Source organism: Dermacentor albipictus, chromosome 8 (genome assembly GCF_038994185.2).
Source record: "Dermacentor albipictus isolate Rhodes 1998 colony chromosome 8, USDA_Dalb.pri_finalv2, whole genome shotgun sequence".
Classification (NCBI taxonomy): domain Eukaryota; kingdom Metazoa; phylum Arthropoda; class Arachnida; order Ixodida; family Ixodidae; genus Dermacentor; species Dermacentor albipictus.
In genome coordinates this window covers 4868388-4887976 of record NC_091828.1, presented here as the reverse complement: position 1 = coordinate 4887976, position 19589 = coordinate 4868388, and the positions used below count along the sequence as shown (strand labels likewise).

General features: G+C 47.0%; 2 protein-coding genes across 4 annotated transcripts in view; one reads left to right on the top strand and one right to left on the bottom strand.

Annotated features, from left to right (window-relative positions):
• LOC135910434 (carboxypeptidase M-like) overlaps nucleotides 1-12124 on the top strand; it is a 314184-nt gene extending 302060 nt beyond the window's left edge. For all 3 annotated transcript variants that reach the window (XM_065442471.1, XM_065442470.1, XM_065442469.1), the window contains one exon: nucleotides 11907-12124. In XM_065442471.1, the coding sequence (XP_065298543.1) occupies nucleotides 11907-12014 (108 nt within the window). In that variant the 3' untranslated portion in view covers nucleotides 12015-12124. The remainder of the gene's footprint in view (nucleotides 1-11906) is intronic.
• Nucleotides 12125-14199: 2075 nt separating this feature from the next.
• LOC135910445 (uncharacterized) overlaps nucleotides 14200-19589 on the bottom strand; it is a 71745-nt gene continuing 66355 nt past the window's right edge. Inside the window, exons 4-8 of the mRNA XM_070523231.1 lie at nucleotides 18744-18814; nucleotides 17599-17728; nucleotides 15988-16131; nucleotides 14651-14958; nucleotides 14200-14566 (exon numbers count right to left, since the gene is read on the bottom strand). Of these exons, the coding sequence (XP_070379332.1) occupies nucleotides 14200-14566; nucleotides 14651-14958; nucleotides 15988-16131; nucleotides 17599-17728; nucleotides 18744-18814 (1020 nt within the window). The remainder of the gene's footprint in view (nucleotides 14567-14650; nucleotides 14959-15987; nucleotides 16132-17598; nucleotides 17729-18743; nucleotides 18815-19589) is intronic.

The following is a 19589-nucleotide window of genomic DNA, read 5'->3' as shown; positions in this document are numbered from 1 at the left end:
CTGGAGAGGCAAAGCAGAAGAGTGGGTATAAAAATGAATCTGCAGAAAACTAAAGTAATGCTTAACAGTCTCGGAAGAGAATAGGAATTTACCATAGGCAGCGAGGCACTGGAAGTCGTAAGGGAATACGTCTACTTAGGGCAGGAAGTGACGGCGGATCCGGATCATAAGATGAAAATAATGAGAAGAATAAGAATGCGCTGGAGTGGGTTTGGCGGGCATTTTCAGATCATCAACAGCAGGTTGTCATTATCCCTCAAGAGGAAAGTATATAATAGCTGTGTCTTACCAGTACTCACCTACGGGGCAGAAACCTGGAGGCTTACGAAAAGAGTTCTACTCAAATTGAGGACGACGCAACGAACAATGGAAAGAAGAATGATAGGTGTAACGTTAAGGGTTGAGAAAAGAGCAGATTGGGTGAGGGAACAAACGCGAGTTAGACATCTCAGTTGAAATCAAGAAATAAATGGGCATGGGCAGGACATGTAATAAGGAGGGAAGATAACCGATGGTCATTAAGGGTTACGGAATGGATTCCAAGGGAAGGGAAGCGTAGCAGAGGGCGGCAGGAAGTTAGGTGGGCGGATGAGATTAAGAAGTTTGCAGGGACGGCATGGCCACAATTAGTACATGACCGGGGTTGTTGGAGAAGTATGGGAGAGGCCTTTGCCCTGCAGTGGGCATAACCAGGCTGATGATGACGATGATTATGACTAAGAAGGACGCCTACCCGCTCCAACGTATAGACGACGCCCTTGACTACCTCCACGGTTCCAGCTATTTCTCTTCCATCGATCTTCGTTCTGGATACTGGCAGATTGCTGTTCACGATATGGACAGAGAAAAAACCGCGTTCATCACACCTGATGGCCTATACCAATTTGAAGTAATGCCGTTTGGATTATGCAGCGCCCCCTGCTACCTTTGAGCGTATGATGGACTCCTTGCTCCGTGGTTTCAAATGGTCCACTTGTCTCTGCTACCTCGACGACATCATCGTCTTCTCGCCCACGTTCGACACTCACCTTGAGCGTCTAACAGCTATACTTGATGTATTTCGAAAGGCGAAGCTGAAACTTATCTCGTCCAAATGTCGTTTCGGCCGCCACCAAATTACTCTTCTGGGCCACCTGGTTGATGCTTCCCGAGCACAGCCTGATCCCGACAAAAGTCGCACTGTCCGTGACTTTCCGGTTTTGAAGACAGCCGCAGACGTTCGAAGTTTTGTAGGGCTATGCTCGTACTTTCGTCGTTTTGTTCAAGGTTTTACGGCAATTGCTACACCCCTCCCTAATCTTTTGAAGAAAAGCGTTCAATTCTCGTAGGGTACTGCAGAAGCCACCGCCTTCTCTCGTCTCGTCACTCTTCTCTCCTCACCACCCATTCTCGCCCACTGCGACCTTGATGCCCCAACAGAATTGCGTACAGATTCCAGCGGTCATGGCGTAGGTGCCGTCTTAGCCCTGCGTCAGCGTGGCCAAGATCGCGTTATTGCTTATGCGAGCCGCCTCCTGACACCATCGGAGCGCAACTATTCCATTACGGAACAAGAATGCCTTGCTGTAGTCTGGGTGGTTGTGAAGTTCGGTCCTTACCTTTACGGTCGCTCTTTTTCCTTAGTCACTGACCATCATGCTCTCTGCTGGCTCTCATCACTAAAGGATCCTACAGGCCGGCTTGGTCGATGGGCTTTGAGGCTACAAGAATTTTCATATTCCGTGGTCTACAAGTCTGGCCGCCTGCACCAAGACGCTGACAGCTTGTCGCGTTAGCCTGTTGACGACCCTGATTCCTCCAATATTACCAGTGCTCATTGTGTATTCTCTGTGTCGCAGCTGCTTCATTTCACCGACGAGCAACGTCGTGACGCCTACATCAGAGCACTCATCGACCGTTTTGAGCACTATCCGGCCGACGCCACTCTACGCCTCTTCATCCTCTGCGACGGTACTCTGTACCGTCGTAACCTTCTCCGGACAGCTCTGAGTTCTTACTTGTCATACCTAAACACCTCCGCTCAACCGTTTTACAAGAGCTTCATGACGTACCAACGGCGGGACACCTCAGCGTATCTCGAGCCTATGACCGTGTCCGTGGCTGTTTTTTCTGGCCGGGCCTTGCCCGTTCCGTACGACGTTACGTCGCCGCTTGTGAACATTGCCAACGACGCAAGAAGCATTCCCAGCTCCCCGCTGGTTACCTACAGCCGCTTGACATCCCTGCCGAGCCCTTCCATTATGTCGGCTTAGACCTAAGCCCATTTCCGGAATCCACATCAGGAGACAAGTGGGTTGCAGTCGCGGTGGACTACGCGACCCGATATGCCGTAAGCCGCGCTCTTCCGACCAGTTGCGCGACTGATGTTGCGGACTTCCTCCTCCATGATATCATTTTGATTCATGGTGTTCCGCCTCAATTGCTAACAGACCGTGGCCGTACGTTCTTAGCCAAAGTCATTGACGACATCATGCGTGCCTGCTCAATACAGCATAAATTTACCACCTCCTACCACCCTCAAAGGAACAGCCTCTATGAGCGTTTGAACCGTACCCTTACAGACATGCTATTCAAATACGTTTCAAACAACCACCGTGACTGGGACCAGGCTCTGCCTTACATTACCTTTGCGTACAACTTTTCCCGTCTCGGAACTGCTGGTTGTTCGCCTTTTTACTCTTGTATGTCCGTGAACCGACGCTACCACTGGGCACTGCTTCCGTCCACCACAGCTTCAACTAGCGTTTATGCCCGTGATGCTTTCGCCCATGCTTACCATGCTCGCCAACTGCGCGCACTCGTCTACAAGTGTCTCAAGGCAAGCAAAAGCAACGCTACGACCTCCATCATCGTGATGTCCATTTTGTGCCCGGAACCCTCATGTTGCTTTGGTCACCATCGCGTAAAGTTGGCCTTTGTGAAAAACTGCTTTCCTGCTACCCAGGCCCACATCGCGTGCTTCGCCAAGTAACCGATGTCACCTACAAAATCGCTCTAGCCACGCCCTTTTATGTCCACCGCTGAGACAACCAGTGTCATTGTCCAAGTCGCCCGACTCAAACCCTACAACTCTCCACGCACCTTGGATATTTAACATCCCCGTGACGGCACTTTTGCCGCTGGGAGCTAGTATTACGATATCATCGAGCGATGCTCAAGGGACGAGCCGCCGCGAGTGTCGTCTGTGCCCTTGGCGCGAGCGAGTGTCGGCCTGGCGATCTGTCTTCAGTGTGATCATCATCATCATCATCATCATCATCATCATCAGCCTGGTTACGCCCACTGCAGGGCAAAGGCCTCTCCCATATTTCTCTAACAACCCCGGTCATGTAGTAATTGTGGCCATGCCATCCCTGCAAAGTTCTTAATCTCATCCGCCCACCTAACTTTCTGCCGTCCCCTGCTACGCTTTCCTTCCCTTGGAATCCAGTCCGTAACCCTTAATGACCATCAGTTATCTTCCGTCCTCATTACATGTCCTGCCCATGCCAATTTCTTTTTCTTGATTTTAACTAAGATATCATTAACTCGCGTTTGTCCCCTCAACCAATCTGCTCTTTTCTTATCCCTTAACGTTACACGTATCATTCTTCTTTCCGTAGCTCATTGCGTCGTCTTCAATTTGAGTAGAACCCTTTTCGTAAGCCTCCAGGTTTCTGCCCCGTAGGTGAGTACTGGTAAGACACAGCTATTATACACTTTTCTCTTGAGGGATAATGGCAACCTGCTGTTCATGATCTGAGAATGCCTGCCAAACACACCCCAGCCCATTCTTTTTCTTGTGATAATTTCCGTCTCATGATCAGGATCCGCAGTCACTACCTGCCCTAAGTAGATGTATTCCCTTACGACTTCCAGTGCCTCGCTGCCTATTATAAATTGCTGTTCTCTTCCGAGACTGTTAAACATTACTTTAGTTTTCTGCAGATTAATTTGTAGACCCACTCTTCTGCTTTGCCTCTCCAGGTAATTGAGCATGCATTGCAGTTGGTCCCCTGAGTTACTAAGCAAGGCAATATCATCAGCGAATCGCAAGTTACTAAGGTATTCTCCATTAAATTTTATCCCCATTTCTTCCCAATCCAGGTCTCTGAATATCTCTTGTAAACACGCTGTGAATAGCATTGGAGAGGTCGTATCTCCCTGCCTGACACCTTTCTTTATTGGGATTTTGTTGCTTTTATATGGAGGACTACGGCGGCTGTGGAGCCACTATAGATATCTTTCAGTATTTTTACATACGGCTCGTCTAAACCCTGATTCCGTAATGCCTCCATGACTGCTGAGGTTTCGACAGAATCAAATGCTTTCTCGTAATCAATGAAAGCTATATATAAGGGTTGGTTATATTCCACACATTTTTCTATCACTTGATTGATAGTGTGAATATGATCTATTGTTGAGTAGCCTTTACGGAATCCTGCCTGGTCTAAGGTGTCTAAGGTGTTCCTGATTCTATTTGCGATTACCTTAGTGAACACTTTGTAGGCAACGGACAGTAAGCTGATCGGTCTATAATTTTTCAAGTCTTTGGCGTCCCCATTCTTATGGATTAGGATTGTGCTAGCGTTTTTCTAAGATCCCGGTACGCTCGACGTTATAAGGCATTGCATATACAGGGTGGCCAGTTTCTCTAGAACAATCTGCCCACCATCCTTCAACAAATCTGCTGTTACCTGATCCTCCCCAGCTGTCTTCCCTCTTTGCATATCTCCCAAGGCTTTGTTTACTTCTTCCGGCGTTACCTGTGGGATTTCGAATTCCTCTAGGCTATTTTCTCTTCCATTATCGTCGTGGGTGCCACTAGTACTGTATAAATCTCTACAGAACTCCTCAGCTACTTGAACTATCTCATCCATATTAGTAATGATATTGCGGGCTTTGTCTCTTAACGCATACATCTGATCCTTGCCATTTCCTAGTTTTTTCTTCACTGTTTTGGGCTTCCTCCGTTCCTGAGAGCATATATGTTCAATTCTATCCATAATATGCTTCCTTATGTCAGCTGTCTTACGCTTGCTGATTACCTTCGAAATTTCTGCCAGTTCTATTCTAGCTGTAAGGTTAGCGGCTTTCATACATTGGCGTTTCTTGATCATATCTTTCGTCTCCTGCGATAGTTTACTGGTATCCTGCCTAACGGAATTACCACCGACTTCCATTGCACACTCCCTAATGATGCCCACAAGATTGTCGTTCATTGCTTCAGCACTAAGGTCCTCTTTCTGGGTTAAAGCCGAATACCTGTTCTGTAGCTTGATCTGGAATTCCTCCATTTTCCCTCTTACCGCTAACTCATTGATCGACTTCATATGTACCAGTTTCTTCCGTTCCCTTCTCATGTCTGTTTTAATTCGAGTACTTACCGTCCTGTGGTCACTGCAGCGCACCTTGCCGAGCACGTCCACATCTTGTATGATGCCAGGGTTAGCGCAGAGTATGAGGTCTATTTCATTTCTTGTCTCACTGTTCGGGCTCGTCCACGTCCACTTTCGGCTATCCCGCTTGCGGAAGAAGGTATTCATTATGCTCATGTTATTCTGTTCCCCATACTCTACTAAATACTCCCCCCTGATATTCCTAGTGCCTATGCCATATTCCCCCACTGCCTTCTCTCCAGCCTGCTTCTTGCCTACCTTAGCATGGAAGTCGCCCATTAGTATAGTGTGTTTAGTTTTCACTCTACCCATCGCCGATTCCACGTCTGCATAGAAGCTTTCGACTTCCTGGTTATCATGACTGTATTTAGGGGCGTATACCTGTACAATCTTCATTTTGTACCTCTTGTTAAGTTTCGCAACAAGACCTGCCACCCTCTCGTTAATGCTATAGAATTCGTGTATGTTACTAGCTATATTCTTATTGATCAGGGATCCGACGCCTAGTTCTCTTCTCTCCGCTAAACCCCGGTAGCACAGGACGTGCCTGCTTCTTAGCACTGTATATGCTTCTTTTGGCCTCCTAACTTCACTGAGCCCTATTATATCCCATTTACTGCCCTCTAGTTCCTCCAATCGCACTGCTAGACTCGCCGCACTAGATAACGTTCTAGCGTTAAACGTTGCCAGGTTCATATTCCAATGGCGCCCTGTCTGGAGCCACTGATTCTTAGCACCCTCTGCTGCGTCGCAGGCCTGACCGCCGCAGTGGTCAGTTGCTTCACAGCTGCTGGGTACTGAAGGCCGGTGGTTTGATTGTGTTGTTCATATAGGAGGTTGTGGCCAAGTACTGCAGCAGGGTGGCCAATCCTGCTCCGCTGAGGGAGTGCGTTACCGGTTCTGGTCACCGGGATCGGGCCACACTCCAGGCCTGTTTATGCAATTTTATCAACACGCGGATTGTTTTTTTTTATCCGGTCGAAAATTGCCGGCACCGGGATTTGAACCACGGACCTCTTGCACGCGAGGCGGGTGTTCTACCTCTACGCCATCGCTGTCTTCAGTGTAAATAGCCTGTATATAGCCTCTTTATTCTGTGTCTTTCCACACGTAACACTATTTATCCCTTATCAAATCTTATTACGACTACTGCTACCGTCTCACTAATGTTGTACAATTCGTCCATGGTGCCCGCTGTGTCCTCATGAATTAGGATTCCTACTCCGTATTGCTTCTCATCTAAGAAGTCCTCTATAGCAGAGGACGTGGCCATTTCTCAGCACTGTATAAGCCTCACCAGTATTTCTAACCTCATCATGGCCAATGATATCCCAGACATATCTGATAGCTCCTCAGATACCTGCTAAGCTGGCTTCACTCGAGGCAGTTAGAGTGTTAAATGTTCCCAGGGTCAGTTATGGAAATAGTATTCTGGTCTTGCTAAATTTGACTAGCTTCAAACCAGGCGAAACACCAGGTGAGAGCACGCGCCCGCTTGCAAGGGCATGCTCACTGCCGGCCGCTCCTGTCTGGATGCATTGGAAGAGTGCGCTTCGTATAGAGCTATTGACAGCACTTCAAATTGCGCAAGCTGGATGTGGCTACTATCAGTAGTTGTCAAGCTGGTGTAGGACAAAGCCGGTCCCCACCACGTAACACGGCCAGACAGGGGCACGCGCGCGCGAGCACGCATTCAAGCTCTGCGTGAACAAAGCAAACATATCGCAAACCCACTACAGTTGCGCGTAGCTGCGGCTGGTGATTAAGCGTTACGGAATTGATTCCAAGGGAAGGGAAGCGTAGCAGAGGGCGGTAGAAAGTTAGGTGGGCGGATGAGATTAAGAAGTTTGCAGGCACGGCATGGCCACAACTAGTACATGACCGGGGTTGTTGGAGAAGCATGGGAGAGGCCTTTGCCCTGCAGTGGGCGTAACCAGGCTGATGATGATGATGATGATGATGATGATGATGATGATGATGGTGGTATGTACCTCGGCCGCTGCGGGTGCCGCGACGAGTCTGCTCACTGAGCGCACTTCGTCTCGCTGACAATCGCGTTTCGCACGTCATAGATGCAAAAGTTGAATTATTTGTGTCTTTGGGAACATCCACAATCACATTTGAGGTGCATGCCAGGGTCACTTCAGTAGACGGAGCGTTGTGAGCATGCCCCGCTCCACTGCAGCCTTGGCAGTGCAAGGCACTGAAGAAGGAGTGGGAGTGCCGCAAACGGGATCATAGGCGAGCATTCGCTGCTAATAACTCCGCTTCTGATGAAAGCATTCAAGTCATATTTTTTTGCGGGAAGGTTTTTCTAAAATAGTGTATGTTAACTGAAAATCCACTTCTAGACTTCGACTGAAAGTGGTTCAGGACCCTTTAGGAACACTACAAGAGTAGTAAATTTTATGAAAAAGGTATAGCGCATAAACTTACGGTGCAAGGCAAGGCCTTACAAACCGAGATTTAGTTTCATTATTGATGCGTTTAGCTTGATCTCGGCGAGTCACAGGGCGAGTGAGCTCGGCTGAGGAGAATTTGATGAGCTTGAGTAGAATATGATTAGTCTAAGTTAGCCAGGATGAGTGGAACATCGGTGCGGCTGATTCTGAGTCAACTGGGGTGAGGCAATGTTAGTAGGTCTGAGACTAGGGGGAAATGACCAACCGTGCTTGCTGATTGGCTGCAGTATCGGGCTGGTAAGCGCGAGAACGCGGGATTGGATTCCGTCAGCGGCGGCCGCATTTTGTTGGGGCGAAATGCGAAAACACCCGTGTATATAAATTTAGGTGCACCTAAAGAACGCCAGGTGGTCCAAATTCCCGGAGTTCCCACTGCGGCTTGCATCATAATCATATCGTAGTTTTGACACGCGAAACCCCATAATTAAATTTTGTCTAGGGTGAAGTGATTGTTAAGCAAAAAACATGCAGAAATTCTCATAATTGTGTACGGTAATGCATAAGCATTGCTCGCTCTCGTGGGACTTTGTTCTTGCTTAGTTTTGCTTACTTGCTTTTCCTAGCTTATGCGCGTCTACCCAAGACCTTTCCGATGGCAAAGAATGCTTATGCTTGAGTAGGCAATTGTCAGATTTTCTCGCCGCATCGGGCCTCTTCAATGCGATTGTACCAATCGTGCCGTAATGGCAGGCACGAGCGCGCCTTGACGGAGCAGGTGGTTGAAGCGGAACACCAGCTGCCAGAGTATCGCTTGAGGCGTTGCATGAGGAAAGATAGCATCTTCGTGACGCAACGTCACCCTCGCTGTCTCTCTCGCAAGCCTGTACTACGCGTGCGCTGTTTGTCCATGCAAGCTTTCGCCGACGTTCTGACTGCGCCTCGGTAAGGCCCAATGAAAATGTGCCAATCATCTCAACGTACTACTTGCCCGCCAGGGGTTCATAACTCGAAAGACGCTCAGCAGCGTAGAACTGGACATTGGGCCACCCAAACATCTCAGTTTGGCCCACATCCAAATTTCAAGTTGGCCCACCCCCTAATTTCACTGCGTCCGCCTCGGAACGTCATGTTGGCCCAGCCCGAAATGGAAGTGTGCGCACCTCAGACTGCAAATTTGCCCACCCCCTAATTTAACTTGACCCACCATAGATTTGAACTTGGCCCACCCTTAAATTTAGGTGGCGCACCCTTAAATTTGAAATTGACCCACACTTAATTTATGTTGGCCCATCTCCAAATTTAAGTTCGCCCACACCCAATTTTCACTTTGCTTACCTCCAAATATTAAGTTGACTCACCCTCAAATTGCGGTTGACCCACTCCTACTATAAGCTTCGTCATGCGTTTTCCAAGGAACCGTATGTATCTCTGGGTATTCTCTTACCTATTTGTTGCTTGAAATTTTTCCTTATCGCTCAAGGCTTCAAACCATTTACATTTACACTATGATAACAATTGAATGTCGTTGGAAATGCGCATTTTCTTGAGGTAACAACTATATGGGCACTTCTGGCGCATTCTCCCGTCGGCGTCGCCCTCGCCCTCGCCATGAGGTCCCGTACAGTCCAAGGGCAATAAAATCGTCGCCGCGCGCCGTATGCTGTAGGCGCGAGTGAAAGCTTGTGAGGGTGAGCCGGGTGAGGCGGTTAACGCGGCGCAATCTCGCCTGCGTGAGCAAAGAAGGGACTTTAGCGGCTGCTAAAACCCCTTAAACTGCGTAGAGTAGTGCCACGCTTTGAAGAATGCCGCCTCCTCCTCGCGCGCTCTGGCCGAGGCCCCCGCCGTGTCGCTATTGGCCTAATAGCATCACGTGGGCCTTCGCGTCTTGCTTCAGCGCCATTTTTGCTCGGGAAGCATCTCCGGATTGGCGAGGAGCGCATGTTGGCGCCGTTGCTACGCTCGAGCAGTGTAGGTGGCGCCACGGTCGAGGAGGTAGCGCGCAAGAAAGGAGAAGCCAGGAGGAGTGAAGGCGGAGGAGGAGAGTATCGCTACTTTACGAAGGTTAAGGGGCTTTAGCGGCTGCTGCTTACGGCGCGGCCCTGCGGGCGCTGTATCCTGCCACGTGGCGAAAGTGCTCGCCCGCGCGGCTCTCGTATTCAAATTTATCTGCGATGCTTGCAGAGCCCTGGACTGAGGGCCCCACCCAGACCTGCCATAACTCCGATTAACTGAGCAATAAAGTTTTTCTCTCTCTTTGCAGAGTGCCCGTTGTGCCGGTAGCTTCGCATGCGCTGTGCTTTCTAACTTTCGTTCGCGTTGAAGTTAGAGAGGGGGGGGGGGAGGGCACGAAGTTGAATTAGCTGGCTTCTGCCCCAGCGATTCCTCACTCCAGCGTTTTCACAGCGAGTTTCCCTGGTCGTCGCCCGACATGTATTCATGTTTACCTGTACACGCTTGACACCGTGCTTGTTAATTCCGTTAGTAAGCGAATGTTTACTAGTTTATACGGCCAATAAAACTACAATTGTAACTTCGTGTAGCCATCTACTAATTGCTATCTCAATCGGTGCTTCGCCTTTCTCGCGAAACTGCGACTTTTTGTTCCGATGCAAGGCATCGACTTTTCGCATAACAGGGCTGGGTAGCTCATCAAAGAATGCATGCTTACGCATTAAAACAATTTGTGTGTTTATTTACATTGCCAACCTATGAGAAGCATAAGCACGACACCCGAAAGAATGGACAGCAAACTCGCAAGTCACAAGAAGAACGAAGGAAAAAGACAAGCGACCATTGGTTTGCATGCTGTGACGATGATGTATGAAGGCAGTTAATTTGCGGGGCAACAGTGAAAATGACGTTCCAGCAGCCACGGGTTCAGGACGTCGCGGCGTGTGGGGTTATGTCCTTGCCACCGATCCCTCCTTTTCGGGTTTACTGTTTCATTTCATTTCATTTCATTTTATTACCTTAAAGACCCCTGGATAGGGGTATTACATAAGGGGTGGGAATACATTAGTACATAATTTGCATAATACATAAGTGAACACGCAAACAACAAGTATTGCGAGAGCAATACTGCTCGCATTTTCGGCCCATCGGTGGTCGTGGCGCCTCCTTACACAGCTGCGTGTCATGTGACCGTGTGACGTCACGCCACACCGAGAGACGGGGTCCCAGCTCGCGGCATCGATGGCGGAGGCGAAGCCTTGCGCACCGCTGCTGCGGCGCTACCGAGAGAGGACGCTCGCTGGTGTGACGTCACGCTAGGAGGATAAATGGGGCTGCAGCTCGGCTCCTCGCAGTGGTCGGCGCGCTGGCTTGCGCTATGTCGGATGATGTATAGCCAAAAGTTTAACAAAGGGCAACTATGTCCACACCATCAGCCGAACCAAGGCGCAGCCAAGGGTATTGCTTTCGCAATCTTCAAGGCTTAACCAAGCTAAGCCTTCAGCCAATTTTTTTGTTCTCGTTACACACTGCCATTACGCGATACCACGAAAGCCGATAAACATAACTTGAAAAGTCAGGTTCTATTTTTTAGCCTTTACTTACGATGCGCTTCCGCCTCCGCTTCATCTAGTACCAAGAATATTTTAGGTACTCGGTATGAACAAAAGTAATCGATTACCTTTCTGAACTGTGCCAAACACACGGTTTTAATTGATCTTTCAGATAATTACAATTATGCAGGAAGCAGTTTTAACTGTAATCTAGTAATAATTGCTTGACTGGAAGGCAATTTCCAGCTGTAAGCTTATCAGGGCAACCAGAAAAAATCTATTACAGAACTAGCCTTCTGGTTATTGTTGTTGATTCCCGGAGGTCAGGCTCGCAGATAGGGTACATATATTATGACGGAACCTTCCAAGAGTCCGTCATGCAGAAATAGCCTACTGTACTCGACATTTTCGTTTTGCCTAGAGCGTAAGTTGTTTTTAGGGGCGCAAGTTTGCCCAATCAACACTTAGTTTCGGGACTTACAGTTCTTGCAATTGTTAGATTTTTTTCGGGACAATATCTTCATCCAACTTAAAGAAGGAAGTCAAATCATCTTCTAATAAATACTACATTTTTGCATGGTTTCTGCCGCCGATATAGTTATTGTTCCTCTTTCTACCTACAGGTGAGCGCCGACGGATACCTCCCGGCTGCCCTAGACTTTCATGTCAACAGCGGCCATGTCACAACACTAGAAGTCAAACTCTACACCGGCTACAAATATGAAGGTTGACAATGGAAAGGTTCACTTTTCGGTCACGGCACAAGAAACTGCAATTTTCTTTTTCTGGTTACATACTTTTATTGCGCCACGCTAATATATATTGCTTCGTGCTGCTCTTCCTTGAAGGGTATCCTTTCCTTGTTAGAAGACTGAAATATTTGAAGAGCTGTTTTGTTATGTTCATCCTCCCGCCTTAAATACAAATTCTGCAATGTGCGGCTGAAAATTTTGCTTTACGTATTATATTAGCAAGAGTACATCTACTTCGTTCACTGCTCAGCTGATACTACAGTTGCTCCAACCACAACATAGGCATTGGAGTTCCCTGCCCAGCTTGAAAGAGAAGATAACGGCCTTACGTATGGTTAAGCTCACCAAAGAGACAGAATTTAAAGAAGCAAAATATCTGCTCCAAATGGACAGACACAAACGTCGATAACGCAATCTAGTGTCATTTTTTTATGGAAAGCCTCCGAAAGTTTGCGTGCAGTTGTTTCCATGCATCTGCCCAAAATCTCAGTCTCGTGAAACAGATTGCCGCAATTACGGGCAATGAAATGCGCAGTCAGATGCGTATTTCATTGATTCCTATTGGAATGTTCATGCTGCTTTGTTTTTGGAGACAAGGTGGCAAACACCATTCAATCACCATCATGTCCTTACATGGTGGCAACAGCGCTGGTTCAAAGGTCAAGGTGGCAGAGGTGATTTAGTATTCACTTTTAATTTTTACTATAAGCGCCAACTTCAAGAATCGCAGTGCACCGCTGACGCAAGCCACATAGTGACATGGAAACTTGCTGAAATTGAGCGACGCAAAAGTGAGGCTCCTTAGAAGCCAGCCTCCCTAGAACTGCTGGGAGTCAGCCAATAGGTATCAACAACCGAAGACATCACAAGCCTATTTGGAAACTTAAGAGAGGCTCCACCTTTGCAGTGGTGAACCAACGGCTTAGCAGCAACGGGCTCCTTACTTCGTGATCGTCCGAGAGAGACGAAGCCTTCACAAGGCTTTGTCTTTTGCCAACATCTTTTTTCGCCGTCTTGACTTATCAGCCCCTGCAGAGGTCGACACAGACGCCAGTGGTACTGTCCTTGGCAATGTTCTTGCCCAGCGGAAACAAGGGTGTCCTGAATATGTTGTGGCTTATGTAAGTCGTACGCTTACGAAAGCTGAGACAAATTACCCTGTGACAGAAAAATAATGCCTGGCCATCATCTAAGCTCTAAGTTTCGGCCTTATTTGTATGGCCGTCCATTTGATGTAGTTACAGACCACCTTGCACTACCCTGGCTGTTGTTCTTGAAAAATACCTCGGGCCATTTTGCCCAATGGGCACTTTGCCTGCAGGACTAGAATATCTGCATGTTGTACCACAACAGACGTCCCTGCACATTAAGGAAGAGCTCACCACTATTGACAATTTTATTCACCTGAGTGGCATGGGTGGTTTACCTGGCATGGGGGGTTGTACTACTCAGTGGAGCAGCCACTTCGGCCATATCTGTACTCCAAGCAACCGAAGAGTGCTATCAGGACCCCACAGATATTCTCATGAAATGTTTTGGAGATGAAAGTATAATTGTTCAAGAGCACATTAGGAGCCTTTGAGATCCGAGGCAAGTCTCGTCATCTTTGAATGTCAGGCAACTTCGTGGTCTCTATGACCAAGTCTCAGTCGAAGCTCTTGGCATAAGCCTACACCCACTTATTGTTCCATGTTACGGGACTCTCTTGTGAGTCTTGCTGTCAGATTTGGCGCTTAAATTTTACGAGCTTGGAAAGCCAACGACAGCATCCACAGTGGTATCAACGGTTCAAGCAGAGACCGACTCAGTGCTTCGGAAGACGAAAGCAGAGAAAGTTGCAAAGTCTTCTGGAGTACTTCGATTAACTTCAGTGCCCAGAAACAGTGCCAGCATATGCGCTTCTGAAAACGCCAAAAGTTGTCCAGAAAAATAGACATCGCGATCTGTGCAGCATCGCATGATAGACAGTGAACTGACACTACAACAGTTCGAGAAAGCTATAACTAACAAGGACGGTTGCTATCACGTTCTACTTCCTTGGAAGAAAACGGAGGAATTTGCAGACAATTTATCTGTGGCTACTAAATTCCTTGGCATTTTTATGCACAAGCTCAACAAAGACCACTCACTTTTAGAAAGGTACGACGACACCAAGACTGCAACTTCAGATCACGGCATCTTGCCAGGAAACACGCCCTGCAGTGCTGTTGAAGTACTGCAAGTATATGTCCCTGACATATCGTGCCATGTGTCTGAAGTTGTGTGCCCTGGTGCGGGCCACCTGCATGGGTAGTTGTACAAGTAATTTCCGCCACTGGCCGCTCTGTGGTTGACCCAATGAGCTTACTGAATCCGCATAACCGGGCCAACAATAAAAGTCATCACTCCCTGTGCGCGCATCCATCAGGAAGTTGTGAAGCACGCACAGTGCCTTCACCACCTGCTCAGCATTTTCTGGGCTTGCCCCCATTTGTCTTCCGAGGATCCTCCACCGGGTCACCAGGATTCCAAAAGCATTCTCGACACACCTTCTGCATGATGCACAAAAAGAAGGTTCGCGGTAAATAATGAGCCTTCAGTTCTTACAAAGAAGCGTGGTAAGCATTTGAACTTGCCTTGCCCTGCTGAGGCGGTAATTGAATACCCTTTTGCTGGCCTCCACTCCTCGACCTGGGTATGGCCTCAAAAAATCGGTTCTCAGCTGGAAGGCCTCATCCCCGATAAAGACACAAGGAGCTCGCAGGGCTGTGTTCGGTAGTGGAAGGTCCCGGGGAAGCTGCAGCTTGCCTTTGTGCAGTAACTGCCCGAATATGGACTGCTCGAGCACTCCCCCGTCGCTCTGCTTGCCGGATGCACCCATGTCAACAACAACAAACTTGTAGTTGCTGTCAACCACAGCAATAAACACAATGGAATAAGTGCCCTGCAATAAACAAGTAATCACAAGAGTGTACCAGAATGTTGTGGAGAGCATGCATAAGAATATATTTACAAAGCAAGTAGCAGAAAACACACCAACAAGTGTACAACCAGCTCATGCAGTCAGAAACTGCTCCTTCTATTGTCACCATCCAAGCACTGAGCTAAGCACCAATGCCTCCTTTACTAGATGCCTGTCGCGTCGCTAGTCTTCCCATTGGAGCAGAGGTTACCGTAGTTCAGGGTAGTCGCGGAGAGACGGCGCTCGCAGCCGACCCACTTTCTGTTGCGGAGGAAGTGAGGATTACTAGCATGCGCTCGACCAATGGCTTGACGAGAGACCATGAGTGCAGCCTCCGGGATTGCAAAAGACGCCGTTAAAATCTCAGAGGCAGGGCTGTGTGATTTAGGTTTGCAGCGGCCACCACAGCTAGCGCTCGCAGCCGACCCGGGTGAGGAAGAGTAACGACGAGAGGGGCAGGAACCAGCTTCTCGGCTCACGCGGAAAGCATATATAGTAAAGGAGGCATTGTAAGCACCTACACATTACAAATCAGAGCCACTGTCGGCAGAAGCCCAGACAGTACAAAAAAAGAAAAGAGGAATGAAGCATGCCAAGTCAAATAGCTGTGTGTTATCTGTAACTGTTCGTTTGGGTAGTGATGGGCTACGGGTCTCTGGTATTGTGCGTGTGGAGTGTGCTAAAGAATGTAGAAACTTCCACAAGAAAAAAATCAGCACGGAGATTAGTGGAAGTACTAGTACTCATGGCCTTTGAGGAAGAAAGGTTGGATTTTTTTCTGACACTTTTTTTCCGATTTCTACATTTAAACCTTATCTAAGCTTTATTTAAAGCATTCCTTGCACATTGCAAGCTGGTTCCTTCCCTGTAGTGTTCCTGGTGTTGTTAGTCAAGGTAGAAGATAAGCAGTTGCAGACTAGTTAATCCCACAAGCTTCTTTTTTCGTTGCAAACCAACTGGCCTGACCCATTGCTTCAGGTTACCTGATGTATATTGCAAAACTATACTCACCTTGTAGTTGAAGTACATGCTTCCTGATTTGGCAGGGCACTCGAGGTGTAGATGCTTGCCGTCAACATCTCCAAGGCAGTTTGGAAAATTCCAGGCATGCCCAAAGCCCTCCGCAATCTCCAGCCAGGTGGCAGTCTCGGGTTTCTGTATGCGACAAAAAAAAAGGAACATGAAGCAGTTTTACAGCGAATGGTAGTACGTTGTCAGTGTACTGCAAGCTGAGAAATGCCATTTTCAGCTTCACTAGGTGTGTCAGGTGACTGATAACACAATACGGAATGCTCTTATGGGCATGTTGCACAAGCTAACAATGCAATACCTTAAAGCCACAGCTGCTGGTAAGTGTATTAGGTGGCCCAATTTACAGCACTCTTAAGAATCAGCATCACGATTGCTTCACCTAAAACAGTAATTGCAGTGAATAAAGCTATGTTTTCAGTGTTGTAGTACTTGTGTCACAGGGGCACCCAGGAACTCCCTTAATGTAATAGAGCGTGAAACTTCCCAAGAAAGTTGTGCCCCATGTCTATAATGAATTAACCCTTTCATTACCAGGCTTACAGAAATTGATCGATCTTATCGGCAGTTTCCTACGCATTGTTAAACATTCCCACTGAAATTCTACTAGTGACATGATGCACGATCTGAAATGACCACCTCACTTTTACTATTCCTCACATTTGACAATCTTTTTGGCAGGTTAGAAAGTGTAGAAAAAAAGTAATTCGGTTGTGCCTCGAACACTGCTTTTTGCAGTACCTGGGGATAACCAGCTCCCGGCAGACGTTGCAGTGATCGAAAGCCTGTCATAATAGTGTGTGAGCAACTCTTACCTAATGCGCTTTGAAAACAATTTAACAATTCCTCTCTTGAATAGCTTTGAATGGTTAGACTGAAAATGCAGCAACACATTTGGGAAACATGGGGGACGTAATCAGAAAAACATCAGCGTGCCTAAATATCCTAAGCATGTGCTTGTCTAATTTTTGTTTAAGCTTGCTGCCAAAGTTTGCTAGAAAGGTATTGCGAAGCAGTGGTGCTATATAGGACCCGATGCAAACTCCCTTTTTGTGTACATAAAACTTACCAATGAGTGTTGAAGACAAATACTTGCCTAGCGACTTTAAAAGGCTTCTACACTTACACTACAGGTTGCCTGGAAGGGCAGTTCACCACATTTCGCAACAAGTCTCTAACTGCGACATGTTCATATTGAGAATTGAGTAGAACCGTCCTTTATGTCAATGGAAAAGGCTACCATAGCTTCTGACAATTCTTGTCAGAGTTCGTCTACCAGAGTCACGAAACTGCTGATGTTGAAAGGGTCATCCGGAAAAAGTGTTCACCTTGCACTGTAGGTGTCTTTCAACAGTTCTTTGCCATGTCCCCTCTTCAACCTTTTCAATGAGTACTATGTTCCAAGCGTACAGTCCGGTTTGTGTTTCCAGAAATAAATGCCTGAAGTTTGCCTCCATCGCATTTCTTTACTGCCTCGCTCAGCTTGTCTAGGTTTGTTACGACCACAAGGTCGAATTGCCTTTTTCGTAAGTACAACTAGGGCTTGAACATTGGAAGTGATTGCCTGCAACAGATTTAACAGAGAATACCAACCGGCATGTAGAGCGTCTGCAGTCTGCTCCATAGTGCCCGGCATGTGACCCGGACAGCCATGCGTGCCGTTGATATCCCCACTCTGAACGAAAGGGCGATATCTTGCATGACATCACCAGACGATAGGTACCTGCAACAGGGGTGAGAATGGCAACTTTAAAAGCTTGTAGCAGACAATTTAAAAGTTGTTATTGCTTAAGAACAAAATTTAAAAGAAGCCTCTTAAATTCGTTTCTGACAATTCTCAGGCAGTTGTGTCTTGGCTCCTTTACGGTCTCACGGTCACGGTGATGATAATATCACGGTCTCTTAGAAAACAGCTTGACACATGCACATATCGCCGTCTTGTGCTAATTGCAGTTTCTGTTGGTAGAGGCCGCTCGTGCTCTCAGTCATACATACAGTGGCCAGTCTGGCCCATGGACGCGTTGTCACATGTAAAGTGAATTTTATAAAGTATACCAACAGTTCATTTTACAAACTTGGAATGTTTCTTTCCGCAAACAGATTTCTTAATTCTTTGTGATACATGGCTGCACAACCTTGATACGTAAAGTCTAGAATCAGCTCTAATGACACCATGCGCACATTGTGCAAATGACAGCTATAATTGTGTCAGTTTGCGTTTTCGGTCAGAGTCAGTGGCCATTTGTCCCCGTTAGTGTGTGCTGCTCATAGCGCAATAACAATGAATGTGCACCAACCAGCCAAATTCATCGCTCTGTTGCTTCATACAATTGTGTCACACAACCAACGGGATGACATGGATGTGTGCCCGTTTTTGTTGCATCTGTCGCGCTCCGCACAACACGATTCTTTTGAATAATTCGTATGATTTCATCTCTTAATCTGCCCATCATGATGGTTCCTCTGTGCCTGCTCCTTAGGTTTTTTTTATGAGCAAGGGTCTGACATAAGTTAGTTGACGGTAGTGCCTTGTCCTGTATCCTCTCATTGTTGTCCTTCTTGTACTAAAATTTAATACTCATAACCACCATCTAGCCCGTCAATGCATTACTTTTTTTTCCTTTTAGTACTTGCAAATAGACGTTCCGATAATTTAACTGAACGAAAATCGCAGTGGCAAAGTGACATAAAGCTTTTATTACAAATGCAACACCTTACACAAATGCGGTATACATTACCTTAGTGTCATGGCCAGTCGTTCAGCAGGGAGTATTGGCTCTCTCACGACGTGCTTTCTCTGGAGGTCTTCCTGCAAGAGGCTCAGCAGAAAATCGAACTCATGCGGCGTCATACGGTAATACTTCTTGAAGTATTCAATGTCACCAGTACGCATCCTTTGCATCTGAGGAACAGATGCGCATTCGGTGTCTCTTTAGTGATTACAGCAACTTGTGTTAACGAAACAGTGCTTCAAGATATATCTTTAGCTCAGGACCTATTGTAGTTACATGAAAATGGAGAAAATGTTTTTCTAGACATAGAGCGCACAAAACTTTATGAGGTCTGTTGTAAAATGAGAAATTCACTTATTACTAAGTTTTCGTACTTCGGTCATCAATCTCTTTAAAATAGTCTTCAAAATTCCCAAATTGGACAGAAAGTCTAGTCTTAAGTTTTAGTCTGTAATTTAGCAGAATACAAAGCTATGACAATGTATTAAATGCACGTGAACATCTCAAGTGTACAAAAGGAACGTATTATATATGCACCACAATCAGACAATACTACTAATTTGTAGGACTTTTGCGAAACACCCGTAAGCATCTTAAGAATTTTTCGTAAGCTGTACTGTTACAGGTTAGAGCGTTCTGACATCTGTTTTCGCTGTAGCGTTGCGATTTGTAAACATCGTGTCTAAGTTTTTTATACTTGACAATTTTTCCAAGTATGATGTCCTACATCGAAATTGTGCTTCCTCTGTCGTCTAGAATTTCACGTTGCCTTTCAAATGCAACTTTAGTCGAATCGGTCTAGCGGTTGTTTGCCGGGAGCATTTCTGCATTTTACAAGTATCTTGCTAGGGA